Below are 20131 nucleotides of genomic sequence, written 5' to 3'. Positions count from 1 at the left end.
ATTATAACAAGCTTTTGTTTCTTGGTATAGATTCTTTTGTCACTTCTTTTTGCTTTCTTCAAAGGCTTGTTTTGACATTTAAAAAAGTCAAACTTGAATGATTTATGGTTGTTTTAGAGGGGGGGGGGAGCTTATGCAGAACCATATAACCTATAAGAAGTGCTGTCTGCTGCTCAAAGACATGTTTAAGCTTTTATTTTCTCTGCTGATTGCAAAATCATTATAAATGGATTGGCATTTATATCTTTACTGAGCACCTTTTATTGCTATTCTTGTATATAAACTTAAAAATAAATATTTAAATAAAAGTTTGAAAATCATATAAGTAGGGTAGCCAATGCAGCTTTCTGAAGTTCTGCATTCATGATGTCTTTTGTCACCAGTCTTGTTTGATCAATGTTGATAAATGAATTATGCCTTACTCATATACGGCTCTAGAGTAATATACCTAGGGGGTTTCTATGGCTTATTTATTTATTTATTTTTTTAAGTGGGAGGCAGTAAACAGGCTTTTTATTTAGTAAAAATACATTAACAAAACTTTGTGTAACCTTTCAAATGAAAGAATAACCATGTTGTTTATTAATACAAAACAAACAATAGGCTAATGACGTCCTAGACAGTATTTACATATAGAGGTGCACCGATTGCAGTTTTCTGGCCGATCGCTGATTACCGATCTTTTAAAAAGCCTAACTTACCGATTCCAATTTTGCCCGATATCATTTTTTTTGTCTGAAACGTTGTTTAATATATCAAGAAGCTTGCTGACTTGGCAACAATGGGGTGACTATTGTTAACTGTAAATTAAGAAACATCCCCATGAGTCACCAGAAAATCCTGACTAATTATTCTGAGATTAAGATAAGCATTAGCTCATAATGTTGCAGATGTCTAAGAAACTAATATTTCCAGTTAGGGGTGCACCGATTTATGCTTTAGAGATGATCTTATCCGCCGACCATATCTACCTCAATAAAAGTGTAAAATCAATCACTCTTTTCTGCTCTCTCACGAGAGAGGTTTGACCAACAGACCGGCCTGCCAGCTCATGTCTGCACGTTTACAGTCAACCATAGTCATGTTTGCCAACTCAGCAGCTTTCTTGCTATATTTAGTAACATTTCAGTAAGAAAGAAAAACATTGGCTAAAATAAAAATCGTGTCAAGCTTTTAAAAGAATGGTAATTGGCAATTGGTAAGAAAACTGGAATCAATGCATTCCTATTTACAATCTTTGAATTCTGTCTTTAAGTTCAAAATCAGACAATGTGTGAAAAAGTGTAAGAGAAACTGAATGCTGCATTCTTTTTTTACTGAAAATTACAGCCATGGTCTGTTTTGGTACGATGCAAATTATTCATCTCCAAATGGCACAATACGCTGAGCAGGCAGACGATAACATTAGAACAACAAAGCGTCGTGTTTCTGTGTCTCATACATTTTTGATTAAAATGTTTGTTCTTTCTTCGTTGAAGTTTCTTGTATTGGTTAGAGTACTCAGAAATGTATTCAAGATTAACAATGGTTCATGATAATAGTATTCAAGAACATTTTGGTGAGTAAATGTAGCTAGTTCCTACCTATCCCTGAACAAGAGTAGTATTCTTGCTAAAAAGCTTAATGTGAAATATCAGCAGATTAGCCAGTCATCATTTAGCTAACATTATCTGCATCCAACAACATTTCTCAGTTTGCTTGGTTTGTTTGGAAATAAACACCGTGAAGTATTCTAAAGCACGTCTCAACTCGTTCAGCCACACCGGGGTTGGTACAACTCACTGTGCATTTAAAGACGCTTAAACACACTACCACATTTTAACGACTAATCAAACTGTTGTAATGACAGAAAACGTGCAGGAGATAAAGGATATGAGAAATGTGTAGAATATGTCCCACTCGTGTTCCCCCGTCTGTTGCTATGTGCCATACGTTTTGTGCATACTGATATTGCCATTGGGTGGTAAAGAATCTCAAAATGTCTTAAATATCATGGGTTGAACTGTGGTGCCAAATTCCTACCCACTGGCTGGCCATACCCATACAAGGACCAATTAATATTAACTTAATGTCATAATTGGTTTTATTGTGATTTACTTGAAATTTAAATAGACATATAAGGGATTTTTTTTCTTTTTCTTCCTTAAATTTTTCAGGGTAGCCTGAAGAAAAGCCATCAGATATCTCCGCAGGAATTCCTCAGTGAGCTGAAGTCAGGGGTGATGGACGAACGTCTGTTTGCCTGTCTAGACTCATTGCGAGTGTCCCTGACAAGCAACCCTGTGAGGTACAGATAAAATGCTAAAGTCTAATAATAGTTACTAAAGTTCCCTCTTTAGTTTAGTCACTATGTATGTTGCCTGTTTCGTAATTATATATTTTAAAATGTGCTTTAATTCAGATTTTGCCTTTACATTTTAGCACTGTGTAAATTTATTCAAATGTTTAAATTGGAACTCTGAACTGCTTAAAGGTCTTTCAGTTCCAGCAGATCTTAATAAACGTGAATAAGGGACCTGAACTGTGTTAATGAGCTTTGCTTTTTGCTGTAATCGAGGCTTTTTCCTCTTTCCTTTCTGGCATTTCACATTAACTTTTAACATCGCAATCATTTTCTTAATTATGACATGCGTAGTTGAACTGTATTACTTAAAAACGTATCTTAGTTTAATGTATATGAGCTGTTTTTTTTTTTTCTCTCTCTTTGTTAAAGCGGCTATAATAAAGGGCCTGCTCTCTAATGCGACATATTAGGCATTACAAGGTTTTATTCTTTGACGCAAAATGTCCCATTTTCCTTAATCAAAAGTGAAGTAGCATTCAAAGAAGCTGGCTGCTTGTGTAAAATTACTTTCACATATTTAGTTTGGCAATCCTGAGTTTGTACATGAATAATTTAGATAAACTAAATAGTTAACAGTTTAGTTTAACGGTTTAAAAATCTATTCAGTGTTAAAAAGATCAGATAACATAATGAAGTTGCACAAATTTCTGAAATGTTTCCAACAATATTGTTTTTTTAGTTTGCAGGTTAACCTTCAAATTGTTTCTAACTTGTTCCTATGGTCTCGGCAAACTGAAATATTTAGGCCCAAATTAGTTTATACACCTAGGACATTACAAAATGTAAAAACCTTTATAAGAAAATACAATCTTTCTTAGTTTTTAATAAAATGTCAAAAGTATTTTACACTATTTTCAATAATTAAGGCAAAGACCCTTTATTGGCATTTCAGCAAATACACACTTATCATTACTGACAGGCTTATTGCTTGTTTCCAGTTGCTTTTCAACAATTTATCTTTTGAGATGAGCTCCAAGTCCTTGAGGCCGAGCTTGCCATCACTTCAGTCTTTGGGTCCCTCCACAGATTTTGTGCTGGATACAAGTTGACACGCTGACTGGGCCAATCCAAAACATTAATATTACTTCCTATCAGCAGAGACATGTTGGTAAAATTACAAGATTACTTTAAATCTAAATCTGAAATAATCATGAATAATGCCGGGTTCAGCTATTTCTACTTAATATGAAGCCATGTGTACAGAGCATGCTGCTTAACTCAAACAATATTCTTCAGTAAAACCAACATATAAAAATACCAAGCTGTAATTGTGTCAAGTAAGACAATAACGCAGCAACATGCTGTAAGTTATTTTAAAACCTTTCCAGTCTTTGTTTAGTCTTTCAGTTTAGTGGATATATATTTCTAAATGTCTTCCTTCTTTTTTTATGTTGCAGTAGTTTCAGTAAAAGTGACAGTCAGGAGAAATGTGGCCAGTAATCTCTGGTGTTTGATGAAGGGACCACTGGTCAGACTGTCAGACTCGAGCCTAATGACAAAAGTATGGACGAGATCATAAATTTGGCTTGGCTAGAAACGGCGTCAACCTCTCGCCTTCTAATAGCGCCATTAAAGTCCTGAGTTGCTAGATTGATTTGGAAGTAAAACCTTTTTGTCTGCCACAATTTTTGGATGCTGATCAGTGTCACTTTCTTGGCAATGATGCAAACAGCTCCCGAGCATTTCCTCAGTGCAATGTGTGTAGCCTGCAAGAGGAGGCAGGAGGATATATTTTCCCTTCTGGATCTCTCTGGTAGAGCAGGCCATCCTAAAGTTAATTTCATAATTCTGGCACTTGTCTGACTCTTTTATGCGTTACCTCAGCATCTTCAGTTCTCCGTCCCTTTTCATAAGAAGAGGCCACAGCTTTAACTTGTAGGTTCAGCAAGGCCACACAATGTAATTGTATAAAATGGATTTGATAAATGGATCTGACAAAAAAGTGGAAATTGGTTTTTGATACTGTATTATAACTGACCTTCATGTTTAAGACTCCACAGTCATTTATTTTTAGTTTAGCTTCCACAAAAGTAAACACTCTTGTTTCTTACTTGCATCATACCAAAAAACAAAACCTTGGATATCGTTTCTGCCTCACACTGCCATGAACTACAAATAATGAGTCATGCTTCCTATGCAGTAGGTATTTTTCAAAAGAACTTTTCATTTCAACATTTGTTAGATATCCTGTGGAAATATTTCTTCTTTTGTTATAGATTTTTAACATTGCTTTAACTTTAGCCTCCTGCTTTATCGCACTTTAAAGACCTATGCTGTCATTGAAACTGTATATTAAAAGTTAGTGTATTTCTGTGGAGTGCAAAACTTTCGCTGACTTCTTAAAACTCTTAGGATTCTCCAGAGATTCTAGCTGACGCACCTTAACAATAAAGTTGAACAGATAAGGCCTTTTGTTCAGCTCAAGACTATTTGCTTCTCAGGAAAGCTTGTCAACTCTTTGAGAAAACAGCCTTAATTTTTTTTTCCAATATTATGCGCTTTACCAAACTACCTTATAGTTGAGTGAAAATTATTTGTTTTTCTGATTATTATGTAGGTAGGAAATTAAAACATTTCAGTATCTCAGCTAGTGCTCCCAATCTTTATGGTGATTAAAAGATTAGGAGGTCCAAAGGGAAAACCTAGACATCCCTCTCTTTGGCGTCAGTTTCCTGGTCATACAAGAAGATACCAAAATGTAACCAGGCCAGAAGGAACATATGAGGTCCTCCAGCCTGATCTTGGTCTCCCTTTGGGGATTCCTACCAGGATGACGGAGCCAGAAAACCTCCAAAATGATCCAAACATCCAATGCTGATCTGCACTTTTGGTCTTATAAAATTAATTGAGCCAAATATTATAAAATATGTTGCAAAATCAAAATAGTTGCAACAAAAAAATATTCTATTTTCTCAATTTTCTGTTTGTTGAAAAAAAAACCCCAATATAGAATATATTAAATTTATTCAATCTACTCATAGTGATTACTATATTAATATAATTTTAATTGAGAAATAAATGCAGCTTTTACCTTCGTTATGCTTGTATAATTCTACAAAACACTCGCATAATGGGATACATTAGAAACCCTGAAGCTGAATATCACAAAAAATGATTGTACCATTTGTAAAGTTACTGTAAGTGTAACTTTGTCCCTTTGTTTCCAAATTTTCCGAAACAATAGTTTTTTACTGACTCAATAATTGTATTCTTTTTCCTTTCCTACGCACTAAATAAAGAGGTGGGACAGCCCACAGCCTCGCACTGAACATGCAAAGCGTTGTGTTTGGACGAAGAATGAAGGGAAAGACTTTGGACAGGAATTAGATTTTTTTTGTAATTCGGCAATGAACAACACTGTTCTAAATCAGACCTCTTCAGGAAGGTCTACTTGTAAAATTATCTTGGTGTTAAAGCACCTACAGCAATCCTCGATTTGGAATGAGATCATATAAATTCTCTGTCTCCTCTTTGTCCTGCTAAGCGGCTGTGTGAACCACTCGATGTAAATCAGCAATGTATTTTCACGGCACTGTGATGAGCTGTGCTCAATATGGCTCCAGACCGAGGAGTTTCAGGGAAAGAATGTAATTGAAGTTTTCTCATTGGGGATGTGGGAGGGCTGCCAGATGCTAGGAACTAATGAAACCCAAGGGCTGGCAGAGTATGTTAGATTAGCAAACTGAATATAAAATACTTTAGTTGTTTAGACAGGCTGTATGACAAATAAAAAAAAAAAAAACACTTAATTGCTCAAGGATTAACAGGCAGGAAGACATCACACAGATTTAGTTGTGTTTTATCCCTAAATTGGTCACCTGTGGATAATTCTGTAAGACTCTGTTTGGCTGACGTTCGTGTTTGGTCGATGTCCTTAGTTGGAAATAACTAGCAAAACCATATTGGATAGACTGTAATGACTGTTGATGGATTTTCTTTTCTGAGCTGTCTAACAGATACTATATTTGTATGGTTTGGAAAATGCCAGTGTATCTGCTACACTGGCATTTTCCAAATGAAATATGTATAAACTATTGTGAACGTTAGTATAATGTACACCAACTCCAGTCTTTTAGGATCAGGTTCCTGCATGTTCTCAATGTATTTGTGACCCAACTCTACTGAATCAAATGGCTCTATTATCATCTCAGTATCTGTATTGTTTACTTTGGTTGTTTACTGCCTTAATTTGGATGTGATTTTTGTTTTTATCTCACTGCAAAACTGAAAAATTAAACCCTCTTCTTCTTTAGTGGGCAAATTAATGTTTTGGATCAAAATTAACTAGTGTTTGGATGTGGTTGTGATTTAATCTGCTTTGAAAAAAAGAAAAAGAAGCTCCAGACGAAATACTGAAATTGAAGAAAAAGGAGCAAAGAGCACAGTTATCTTAACCATTTATTTATGTAACCATGTTATATGCAGCTTTGCTATTTTTGGTATTTTTTTCACAGGTCTAATTTTTTACAATTTAATTTTATATTGGTTATATTGGTTTGTTATGTATATAACATTAAGGTTCTAAAAAAATCTGAATTGAAATTTTATCAACAATTTGAAAGGGAGTACTTTTGAGTTCCACTGCACATGTAGTGTTCAAAAAAGACATGGAAAATTCTGTTGTGTGATTTATTTTTTTTATTTTTTTACTCCTCTCACACATTAAATGAATTTGCACAGTTTGCAGGTTCTGAAAACCTGCTTTATTTGTCTTGTCCCAGGTCTCTTTGACCTTCTATAGAGAAAGAAGAGACACCCTCCTTTTATAAATGGACTCTGCACAATTGTTCTTGCGACTGAAATCTTTTCTCAGGACATGGCAGAAAGCTATTACATTGCCAGTTTCTGACCTCCAAGATCTTCAAAATGTCTAACGGCTTAAAACTTCAAAAAGCTTTTGAAAGCCGATTTGTCACCTCGATCCCTTCCACTTTTCTCTAATGTGTTTCAAGGCAAATTTAAAATTTATAGCAGCAGATCCTGATGGTGTAGGCTTGTTGGTTTCCGCAGCAATAATTCCTTCCATAGATCATCGGATTATTTTTCTTTTGCTCTATGCCTCACCTACTGATGATGAAAAACTAACATGCAATTGCCCCTGAACTATGCATTTCAATGAAGTTGTTGCTGTGTACTCTATAACCCGAATGGCCTGGGCCATGGCACATTCAAGAGTGAAAGCTGAATTGATTTTTTTTTTTCCTTTCTTCCTTAACATGAAAGCGTCATTCTTCAGATTCCTTGGCAGCAGCTTTTACAATCTTCATCAAGGCTGTGACAGGTTTTGTCTACCTCTTCCCTCCTTTTTTGTTCTGACCCTGTAACACATTCATCCTCACTCAAAAATATCTCAAAGTTGCTCAAATCTAGTCTCCTTCTTGTCCTGTTTTTCTAAAGAAGGAATACAATTGACTTATTTACATAACTTTTATTCAGAACTCTGACTTATAAGCCACCTCAAATTCTTAAAGGACGATTAAAGAATTTGTATACAATTTATGACCTTAGCACACCTAAGCCAGTAGATAAAGTTTCCCACTGGAATCCTGTTATTGCAACAAACATTTTTAAATAATAATGTTTCATCATCTGTTTAAGCTCAGAATTTTTAAATCACATTTCCATTAATATAGATGAAACAATACAGCAACACAAAACAGACAGATATACCTCATGGGCACACCATAGCTTTTATCTCATCTCAAGAAATTGAATTCAGATTACAGCTTCTCTTTCCATCTTTCCACCTTGAGAATTTTGTTGATTTGATGCTTGAAAGAATGCTATGCTGCTGGTTAATTAAATGATCATGAGTGAATGCTAATGTTCAAAGCTTATATCCAGGTTTATTTGAGGGAGGTGAAGGCACTAAAAATGTTCCATTTTCACATTCTGAATGTAAAACTTTCTTTGATTATAAATATTATACTAAAATCTGGAAAGTTTTTGCTGCTTTGATCCGACTGTGCAATTTACTATTATTTTGGAAATTAAATTATTAAAAAATCTTTATGATTTGAATGTTGGAGACTAAATCAAATCAGTGATTTTTAGGATTTAAAAGGACTGTTTAGCAAAATGCTTCAGTACATCCCTAGCTATACGTTTTGTTTGATATTCCTTAAGAGTTAAGGTAAGATATACTGAAGAGAAAAGCTGGAGAAAATAAACCAACCTTAGATTTAGTTTTATTGTCTTTACTAACTTCAGTGTTTATTCTTAGATATACTTAGTCTCTGACAGATATAGCTTCCAGCAAGAAAATACATCTATATTAAAAGTTAGTTCTATTCTTTCAGTATTACTCTTTAATAAAAGATATTACTCACTAAGCCCCATTTTCTCTAAGATGTGTCCATAAGTTCAAACAATGTGGAGCACACAAAGTCAGCCTTCATACAGGTAATTTGATACATCTTTTTTTGAGGGAGAGACTTGTCTGAAAAGGATACCTTCTGTAAGAATTGAAATCGTCCTTTTGCTCAAAACTGCACTGCAATTATTATCACTATTAGGATCACCATTAACTAGGTATTGACTGGTTACTTGTATGAATATTTTAAAAAGGTACTGGTAAAGTTGCTGCTAAAGTTTTCCATCATGCTTTGACGGTTTAAATTCTTTTAACGAGGTGCTGGTGTGACTTGTGTTTGCCCTAGCCACACTGAACATATAAGGTTGGACAGGATTTACCATTACTGTATATCACTGGTCAGCTGTCTGAGAGAAGGTCACTACTCTTTCACCTTGCTTGCAAGAAATACCAAGTTGGCTGTCTCAAAATAAAAAATTAATCTGGCTCCCTAAGCAGGCAGCTGAACGTGATCACCAGTTTCTATTGAATCTTTTATCAGTTTTGGAGAAATTGCAGTTTTTGTAAAGTCACTTTTGTGCAAAATTTATTTTGCACTCTAAAGAAAGATTAAATGATTATTAGTTTTAAAATATTGTTAAGACTATTTTTATTTCATAGAAAAATATTTATGTTGCATCATAGAGTTGTGGACTCCTTCAGTGTGCCTTTGCTTTGTTGTTTCCCCCTGTCTGGACTGATTTAGTGAAGCCTTTTTTTTTTCTCAGGCAAGAACTGCAACATTTATAGCTACTGCCTTTCTTCTCAGCACAGAGTTTGGATTTCTGCTTGTTTTTGTGTCTAAAAACTTTGCACGGTGGTTGATGAGTATGAAATTGCTCTTGTCAGATGTCAGTCTCAAGCTGTTGTGGTATTGATTTATTGTATTCTTTTCCAGTTGGGTGCAGAGCTTTGGGCATGAGGGCCTTGGACTACTGTTGGACATTTTGGAGAGGTTGCTTTTCAAGAAACAGTAAGTTTATATTCAGTTCGTTTTTTCTGTAGTGGGTTATATATCCTCACCTTTATTGTGTCATGTCCATAGGCCGGAGAAGATTGACGCAAAAAACCAACATAAAATTGTCCAGTGTCTCAAAGCCTTCATGAACAATAAGGTAATGTCAATTTTTCACCCTTTGCTTTTGAAGCTACAAATGATTTAATAAATTACTAATACTGCAATAAAATGGTTCAACCATTAAGGTAATAACATTTTACCAGTGACTATCTAACACATGAACTTGTTACCATGTTCTCTTGGACTGCAGCACATTCCACTATGTCAAACTTCAGCCATGGATGCCATTGTTCCACAACCTTAGATGTGTCTCTATGTTATCATAACTCAGTCACATTACCTGGATTATGTAGAGTATTTGATAGCATGAGAAGTTAATTCAGTCATTTGATTCCTGTGTGGTGGACTTGTGACATTGCAGAATACCAGCCCTCCAGGGCTAGACTTTAACACTCTTTCACTAAGTGATCTGCCTACCAAATGCCCATCACAGTAATCAAATAATATTTATGCATATGTTAGATCAAGAATTTGTATAACTAAATTAATAGCGTTCTAAATATAAAATCTGTACAATAAATGCTGCATTACAAGTATTCTTGAATTATTGAATATGATGTCTATTTAATGTGCCTGTTTTTGATGAGCAAACTGGAGAGGTAAAGAAACTGAAACTATTACACTTTAAAGTTATTTATTATTTTTATTTTTTTCCCAAAGCTACATTAACCTATTACATTTTAGAGGGGTGAAAAATATTATGTTGCTGGTAGATATTCAATTATTTATGTTATGCCTGTACAAAGTTTACAAATTATTTATATATTATTCATCGTTGCATCAGAACTAATGATTTTTGGTTGAATTGCTTCATTTAAGATCTCAATGAAAGTATAAAAGCTATAAATATTATAGCTTATATAATAATATCATATTATATATATATTTATATATATATATATATATTTTTTTTTAGATATATTAGTTTTTAAATTTTTAAAAAAGATTAAAAATATTATCCCTTGACTGTCATATTGAATCAGCCACAATGTTCTATTGTGAACACTATTTTATAAAGCCTTTTTTTTCTCTGCTGATGGTTCATAAGTTACTACATAGAAAAAAAAAATCCTCATATGAAGCTAAAAGCCAGCAAAGACAGATATACAACCCCTCTGGCATAAATTTCGCTGTAGGGTCTCTTGTAATCCTGCGTCTCAACAGGCGCCAGACACCAGCATTTACCCGTAGGCCTTTCTGTAAGCCCAGACCTTTCCTGGGCTGGAGAGGCATCTTGGGACAGCAGGTACCCACTATGCCAAGAAGACAGGTGTTCTCTACCAGCTGTCTGTTGAACCTGTTTTTTTATTCTTCTGGCTTCGTCTGTCAATTCCTATTTTTGCAAATTTCCTGTTTTCCTAAGCAGTTTTTTAATAATGTTCTAAAAGTTACATTATAAAATTGTGCTATGAAGAGTCCAACATTTCTTTCTTTTTTTTTAGCTGGTTGAAGACATTTTTCCAAAATATAATTCCCTTTCTGTACTATGTATTTAAAATATGGTATATCTAACAACGTTGACTACTTTGCTATTTCAGAGCAACAGAGGGATAGTTCAGTTTTACAATCCATTTTGGGTCTTGAAAGTCAAGAATGGCAGACAGTTCTTGGATTAAAGGACTACGTTAATAAGTTGTGGTTTACACATGATACGTTGACTTGCAGCAACCTATTAGCAAAATGACAGATTAGGATGTGTGACGGCCCTGCTGTGCGGTCCGGTGTGCATTTGTGCGATGTCACTGTCAATTATCACTATCAATTAAGGTCCTCTAAGTGGGAGGCCTGTTTCCGTGTCCTCCCAGTTTTCGTTGCGACCAGTCGAGCCGGGTCGTAACAGGATGACTGCAAAATCTGTTTCTTTTTTGTGCCATTTTTTTTTTTGTCATTTACTTTTCTTCGAAATTTACAAGACTCATGTACAGCTTATTGCACTAATACACTACCTGACCAAAAAGGTTCCCAGCTGGATGTAACAAAATAAATGGGTACAAGCCTTTTATTGGAAAATTACTACATAGGTGGTTATCTTTATGGCAACAAGTTATTTAACCCCAACTGATGCGATGAGTAGCCTCTCATTTCTTAATCAAGCATGTTGACAGACACGCAACATGTGGTTGCCTAAAAGATTTTAGTCTGTTTTGGAAGAGTCAGCTCATTGGCATCAAACAAGCAGAGGGGACATCTGAGGAGATTGGAGATATTACTAAAACATGGGTTAGGAACTGTCCAAGTTATTATTAAAAACTGAAAGGAAGGTGGGGAACCAATGTCTTCAAGGGAAAAAAAAATCATGAATAACCATGATAGACAAACACTTAAACATTTGCTAAAATCAAATTGAGAAAAATAACAGAATAACTCAAAGCTATGCATAATGCAAACATTAAAGGCATTTTCAGACAAAGAATGCAAAAGAAAATCAAGGAACTGGGACTTAACAGTTGTGTAGCCTTTAAAAAAAAAAAAAAAAGAAACATTAATAAGTGAGGCTAGCAGGAGAAAAAGGCTTTAACTTGCAAAGTAGTAGAAAAATTGGACTGTGGAGCTGTCATTGAAGAGCATGTGATCTTATTAGTCCAGATTTACCCTCTTTCAGAATGAAGAGTGCACCAGTGATGCCTCTCCCTTCAGTGATGCCTAGTACTCACTATACAATCATGATCTGGGGTTGCTGCAGTTGATCAGGTCCAGGTCAACCTGACCAACGGCAGGTCAACTGACTACCTGAGCATACAGAACAGGGATACTTCAAGCTTTGAAATAAAAAGTAGATTTTCTAGTAAGGTCTAAATAACTTAGAAAAGCACAATGGTGCAACAGGAATTATTACAAATAATGATTTTTCAGTTAAACAACATTTTCTTCTGGCATTTCATTTTCATAATTACTGCATTGAGCCAAACCTTTAATCAGCACTCACATTCTTGATAAAACATTACAGACGGCTAGAATGACTGTTCTCTTCAAATATGACATTTCGTCTGTCACATGTTTTGTCATGCGGGGGAAAAAAAATGGCTCCATGGAAAGCATGGAATAATGTTACAACCTTATTTTAAAATTTTTATCTTTGAGATGGCACATTATTCTTTTTGCCTCCTAGCCAGATTGCATTATGCCTGAGTAATCTACTGTTTTTGTTGCAGTATGGCTTGGATCGAATTCTGGGGGAGGAGAAAAGCCTTGCCTTACTAGCAAGAGCCATCGACCCCAGCCAGTCTGCTATGATGACTGACGTTGTAAAGCTGCTTTCAGCCATCTGCATTGTTGGCGAGGAGAACACGTATGTTGGTTTTATTTTATTCATCGACCAGACTAACTTTTTTTTGTTTTCCGAAGACATAGCACTTATTTCTTAATACAACTGTCCTTTTGCTTATGTTGTTCCTAAATTAATGAACTAGTTTATAGTTATTATCTTGTTTGTGGTCAAAATACATTAAAAGTAATTTATCTCAAATAAATCCCATGCTCTTGCACAGGTTGGAGAAGGTTCTTGAGGCCATCACGACAGCAGGGGAGTGGCGAGCCATTGAGCGATTCAGTCCAATTGTGCAGGGACTACGAGATCGCTCCATTCAGCTACAAGTGAGTTCAGTGTTCTTTTGTTTTTATGGTCCAAACTAAGTGAATTACATTGTAATTCACAGATATAAACGACTGCTGAACAAGACTTGTAGATCTAAATGACCCTGTCTCTTAAGACCACAGAAGGGTTAAACAGACCAGGAGGCATTCAAACAGTCACTGCATAAAGAAGTCTCTTAGATTTGACAATATAAGTTGATTCATTTTGACCTCCACAAATATTGTATGATTGGCAATATTGCTAAATAGCAATTAAATTTAGTTGTTGTTGTTTTTGTCAAAGACTTGCTCATAAAACTTGAGATGTAGAGCAGGAATGATAAAAGAATTTCTCAATTTACCCTTGCAACATCACAATGCTTAAAACAAATTCTTTGCACATAGATATTCAGGACCAGATGTTTCTATTGAGCATAAATGACCAATTTAATCAGCAGTTTAGGCACAGATGGGACGGAAATTAGAAGCCTGCCCACAAATTCATCTATGATGTTTGTTATTTGTCAGTCTGTTATTATCATCACTGTAATCATAAATAGTATGTCCTCAATGTTTGTTGAAACTTCACATCATCGCCACAAATTACATCCAGTCAGCAAGTACGTCATAAAGAGTCCAGATCAGTGTGAAGCACTTTCCTTTCCATCTGCTCCCTTTGCACATACATTCTCTGGACTGACGCTCAGATAGATACCAGATGATTAAAATATAGTTAGAGTCCAAATTTGATTTACCTTTTCAAACGTAAACCAGACAATAAATCTATAAAGGCAGAAATTGACAAAGTAAACTGCACAAGATATTTTTCTGATTTATGCAGAACAACCTACCATCTCCCTCCTGATATAGACACTTTAAATATTGATTATGAGTTGGTCTAAGTAGGACAGCAGTGGTTTGTAACAACAATGTGGAGACACATTTGGTAAATATGATGTCTGAATTTTTAATCAGTAGCTTAGCGATGTGACTTAGGGGAACTGAATACATGCATAAACACAAAAACATACAGGGGCTTGTTTTCTTTGGAAAACTTGTATTATTGTTAAATGATGGCTTCTTAGATACAAGTTTAAACTGCATACAACCAGCTCATTAAAGTGAAAGATAAATTACAATGAAATTACCAACTTGAACTATAAAGTCAGTACTAAAAGTATTGTTGTGGTACGGGTAGGTTTTATGATCTGCTTTTACAATGGAAATAGACAAAATAGCATTCAGCACCAACCTGAGTCGTACTGCTCAGTGGAAACGAGGCATCTCCAGAGTTCTAGGTTGCCTCTTCAGTGTCTTCTTGTAAGTCTTAGAAGAAAGTCTCAGAAGAATGTCAAAGACATTTTGTTGGAGGTAAAGATGCAGTGTCTCCTACTACTTACGGGGATGTTTACAGCACACATAATTTCCGGTAAGGTTATCGAGCTGGCGCATTACATGCGTATGGCCAAACGTTCTCAATTGCGTAAGATCAGATCCAATCGTTTAAATTTTCAATAGAATCCACACCTCCAACAGGCAATCGTTTTTCAATAGCCAAAGTCAAGACCCGCTGTACGAAGCAAAGCATAGGTCTGGGTGCTGATTTTTATCAGGCTAACTAAGTACAGTTCGAGTTAAATTTCCAGCAGTAGTCAAGAAAACTCTACATACTTGCATCTGTGTGGTAAGACACAAAATAATTATTTCCAGTATACCTCTCAAACAGCAAGTTTGTACATGTCCTATAATACTTATAATTAATTGGTGACCCAAAGATGCAACTTGTTTCCACAGTTCCCCTACAGTGATGTGTGGAAATTATTTCGATCCATTGTTTTCAGTGCAAGACTGCTACTGCTGTAAACGTTCGATATGTTTTTAAGGATTTTTGGACATATTTGCCATGTTGCTAATAACTGGAAGGGTTTGCACATTGCAACCTAGTCAAACATTAGAAAGCTTCTCACACATTTTCTTTATGGGCCTTTCACTTATACTCACTCATATTAAACCCCTTATAAAATATCTATAGCTCTGTATCTGGAGGGCTATTCCTCTACACCTGGATAACACTGAATTATATAGGCTTTTTGGGGTCCAGTTGTATCTGAACTATCATGGGGAATAATATAAAACACCTCTCATGGAATCAATACTTCCAAAGCTATGTTAGATAAGACAGTTGTTTTGTAATCTTACTTTTAGCACAATATTAAACTCTTCTTACTCTCTTAAGATAAATGCCCTGAAAACTACCGGTAAGTAACAATCAAGCTGACACTGATCCTTAAGCCCCCTCAATGTATGGTAATGCCATACCCTCTTTTCACACATGAGTGAATTTCTTCTTGTGGTCAATAATTGATTTTTCTGTTTATGTTTTGCTTGCCAGCTGGTGTAGCAGTCACTGTTTAGTAAACCAAACTCAGAGGGCATTCAGAAATTCTGTCCTAAATAGCCCATTTGCCCTTATATTGACTGCTAGTCAATTTCCGTCTATGGGTCTACAGTTGTTACATTAATATTAAAACCACCACCCCAGTGGGTGACTGGAAAAAATAGACATGCATTAGTTATGGTCTTCTGCTTCCAAGGGACATGGCTGATTTCAAATGCATGCCAGCGTGCTTTTCATCAACTGCTCGCAGAAGAAATTCGTCATCTCATTCTTTGGTTCTCTCTCCCACTTTTCACTCTCTTTCTGTCTTTGTACCCTTGTTGTTTGTTGCAGGTGGCATGCATGCAGCTCATCAATGCCCTAGTAACATCTCCTGATGAGCTGGACTTCAGGCTTCATATTAGAAATGAGTTTATGCGTTGTGGCCTCAAAGAAATATTGCCGGTAAGTAAAACATGACCCAGAACACGCACACACTTACAGACACTATAAACTCTCACCTTGTATTAATATTTAAATGAGTTGTCCACTTCAGTGAAATATTGTTGATTTGCTCCAGCAAATAATTTATTAAACATCGAGGAGAGTTTGCACGTCCTCAGTATGTGCAGCGGTCAGAAACCAATAAAGTGTCTAGTGTCTCAGCTAATAATCTTTCTGCTGGCTTTATGGAATCTACCTAACATGTTTATCTCTTGTAAACAAATATTCTGCTGCTTCCATGGAAGAAAATGAATTAAGGTGAAAAGTTAGACTCCAAACTTCCATACTAGTTTGAACAATGGTGCTCATTGTCTTTATAGAGCCTACATTTTTGCTTTTAATATAATTACTAAAATTCTTCTTTTTTTTTTTTTATCAAGTTTATTTCATATTCAAATTTTTTCCATTTTCATCTGTTTTATTTATTTATTCTTTAGCAACTAATGACCATCAGGAATGAGGCTCTGGACATTCAGCTGAAGGTTTTTGAGGAGCATAAGGAAGAGGACATGATGGAATTCTCTCATAGATTGGAAGACATCAGGAGTGAAATAGAATATCCTTGTTGAAACTGAACAAAAAACACGCAACTCATATTTAATTTGATGTCTGCTTGAGTTAATTTGATGAATGCCATGCTGACCTTCTCATGGCCAACCTATACCAAGGAAGTGATAAAATTTGTTGAGCCAAAACACAAATCCAGGATTTTCTTATTCTTTCTTATTTCATCTGCTTCTCCAGTTTTTTCATGTGAATATGCAGTATTTTCATTAATCTACGAATCCTTGACTCTTTGTACTGATGCGGGAGATGTATTCAGTATTGTGTTGAGCATGGTGAAGGACAGCAGTGCAGAGCCCTATTTCCTCTCCATCCTGCAGCACCTGATGCTCATACGCAACGATCACTTGATCAGGTAAAAACAACGTCAACCACAGACAACATTTAGTCTGAATTCTATGTATATATTTTTTATCAGTGTCTCAACTTTCTCATATCATTATGTTTTAGTTCTTCAAAAATACATTTTCTGTGAAAATCCTAACTTTTCAGTACAATAAGAAATTTTATGTATTTGATTGTTATGAAGGCTAACATAGATTTGGAGCATTTTCTTCTCATTCTATCCAGCATCAAATGAAAGCAATGATTTGAGTAGATTTGAGCACTGTTAATAATGCATCCTGGTTAAAAGGTCTGGTTTTGTGGGGGTCCAGCTCCCTCTGTCTTCAGCTCTCTCGATGACTTTGGCTAACAAAGAGAACGCTTTCTATTTCATCTCCAAGCCATCTACAGCAGCAAGGGCTCTGGAGCATTCCTCAGCTCTTATTAGAGGAAATTTTCAAAGGCTTATTTTATGTTGGTCCATTCACAGCTGGGATTGTCTTGAACCTGAGGCTGATCGAAAGGTGGAGCTTTTGTTCTCAGAGGTATAAAATGTATTACCTGCCATTTTCCCCACCCAGAAATTACACATTTGTCGTCCTTTGCTCTGTCGGGATTAATTTCTTCAGCTAAAACCCAAGCAAAGTACAGAGAGCATATATATTCATGCCTCTCACAGTACTTTGTTGCAGCTGGTAAATAATTGAGCAGTTTAGACACTTTTCCCAGCTAGGCTGGACAATTTTGATAAAATTGCTGAACAAATAAGTAATTACAGCCATCCAATAAAATTTACATTGCTAACTAATCCACATGGTCAACATGAAAGTATCCATTTACAGTCACTGATTTTACCTTAGTTTCACAAAATTATCAAAACATGCTTTTCCAATCTTTTGAATGCTGATTTAAAATGAGCTCATATTAACTCACCTTTTTTGCATTCTTCTCTTGTCTGGTATCAGCTATCATTGACAAAGGGATCTGATGTGGTGTGAAACTCTAATTTATACTAAATACCTTTTATTGTTCTTGCTCTGAGAACTAGACATTATGTATCTTGGAAAACTAATTAGATTTTTACAATACTATCATTTTTCTTTTGTTTGGAAAGGTCTTAAACTTTTTTCTACAATTACCTTTTTCCTCATGTTTTAATTCTCTCTTTTGCTGTTCATCGGGACATCATATTAACTTGCTGTAATGTCATTGCATAACATTATAGCATGCTTTACTCTGAGACTTACTTAGCTGTGTAGTTTCAACAAAGCATTCTATGAAAGACGTAATTAGCAATGTACTAACTGGGTTTATGCATAATCCATCCATCCATCCATTTTCTGTTCACCCTTCGTCCCTAATGGGGTCGGGAGGGTTGCTGGTGCCAATCTCCAGCTACGTTCCGGGCGGGAGGCGGGGTTCACCCTGGACAGGTCGCCAGTCTGTCGCAGGGCAACACAGAGACAAACAGGACACACAACCATTCACACACACACTCACACCTAGGGAGAATTTAGAGGGACCAATTAACCTGACAGTCATGTTTTTGGACTGTGGGAGGAAGCCGGAGAACCCGGAGAGAACCCACGCATGCACAAGGAGAACATGCAAACTCCATGCAGAAAGACCCCGGGCCGGGAATCGAACCCAGGACCTTCTTGCTGCAAGGCAACAGCTCTACCGACTGCGCCACTGTGCAGCCTGGCATAAAACATCATACAAATTATTTAATTTGATCTCAATTTTAGGAAGCCAATCGTGTTGTTAGATTTTTTTTGTGGACCATACAGAGAATAGAATCCAATTCAGCAACTGTTTTTTGCACAAGTGTAAGAAAGTAATTGAACATACATGGGACACAACAAGGAATGTTAGCTTTTAGAAAATTTAACTTTTCTAAAAGCTATATTTAATGACCAACAGAACTCTTGGTCTGTTGCAAGAGTTCTGTTGCAACAGACCAAGAGAGAGTTCTGTAGACCAAAACCTCTACAGAGGTCTCCAGTAAATGAGACCTCTGTAGAGGTCTATATTACCTGTAGCCCCAGATGCTTAGGTTCTTGAATATATTAGTTAATCTAAGGTCTTAGGATTGGTAAAGCAAAGTAAAACCACAAAGTCTAATTTGCTTGGACTGTGCTTGCAGTTGGTAGAGCTGTTGGCTTGCAGCAAGAATCCTGGGTTTGATTCCCGGCCCGGGGTCTTTCTGCATGGAGTTTGCATGTTCTCCCTGTGCATGCGTAGGTTATCTCCGGGTTCTCCAGCTTCCTCCCACAGTCCAAAAACATGACTGTCAGGTTAATTGGTCTCTCTAAATTCTCCCTAGGGGTGAGTGTGTGTGTGTGTGCATGATTGTGTGTCCTGTCTGTCTCTGTGTTGCCCTGCAACAGACTGTCGACCTGTCCAGGGTGAACACCGCCTCTCGCCCGTGACGCAGCTGGAGATCGACACCAGCAACCCTCCCGGCCCCATTAGGGACAAGGGTGAACAGAAAATGGATGGATGGATGGATAGGCTGAAAGTCTGTTTAAAATTGAGAATTTGTGTTGTGGTGTAATACTGGGAATAATGTCAACAACAGAAGAGGACAGTAGTGCTAGTCCTGCCCATGACACATATTAGCTGTTTTTTGGTGTTGCTGTGGCATCCAGTGAGCTGTTTTTTTCAGCGGCGAGGCTGACATTTCAGGTGGAGATGACATACAAATGACTTATCAGGGGAGTCAAAAGATTGAGAAGCCTGGATCACAGCATTTTATTTTATCTTATATCTTTACAATTTTATGATTGTGAAGATATACGATTTTATGCCATTCATAGCCTGGCATAACCTGTTCAACCAGATTTAAGTTTTTTTTATTATAACCTAGACATAAAAACATCTAAATAGAATAATTTAAAATACTGTTTCTTGCAATATTGAATGATCTTGCTCACCTTAGAAACTAAAGTCATTAAATAAAAGACCGCAAGTAGTACTATGAATAAAGTGGGATTATTATTATTTTTTTGCATT

At 36.1% G+C, this 20131-nt stretch overlaps 1 protein-coding gene across 4 annotated transcripts in view; it reads left to right on the top strand.

The window, feature by feature from the left end:
- LOC122820063 (protein diaphanous homolog 3-like) overlaps positions 1–20131 on the top strand; it is a 153748-nt gene that overhangs the window by 7734 nt on the left and 125883 nt on the right. For all 4 annotated transcript variants that reach the window (XM_044097247.1, XM_044097243.1, XM_044097254.1 and 1 more), the window contains 8 exons: positions 2157–2287; positions 9595–9669; positions 9742–9811; positions 12927–13063; positions 13263–13368; positions 16079–16189; positions 16666–16784; positions 17031–17147. In XM_044097247.1, the coding sequence (XP_043953182.1) occupies positions 2157–2287; positions 9595–9669; positions 9742–9811; positions 12927–13063; positions 13263–13368; positions 16079–16189; positions 16666–16784; positions 17031–17147 (866 nt within the window). The remainder of the gene's footprint in view (positions 1–2156; positions 2288–9594; positions 9670–9741; positions 9812–12926; positions 13064–13262; positions 13369–16078; positions 16190–16665; positions 16785–17030; positions 17148–20131) is intronic.

The sequence above is a fragment of the Gambusia affinis genome, linkage group LG02 (genome assembly GCF_019740435.1).
Source record: "Gambusia affinis linkage group LG02, SWU_Gaff_1.0, whole genome shotgun sequence".
Taxonomy (NCBI): Eukaryota; Metazoa; Chordata; class Actinopteri; order Cyprinodontiformes; family Poeciliidae; genus Gambusia; species Gambusia affinis.
The sequence above is the reverse complement of the archived record's forward strand: the minus strand, read 5'-3'. Positions and strand labels throughout refer to the sequence as shown.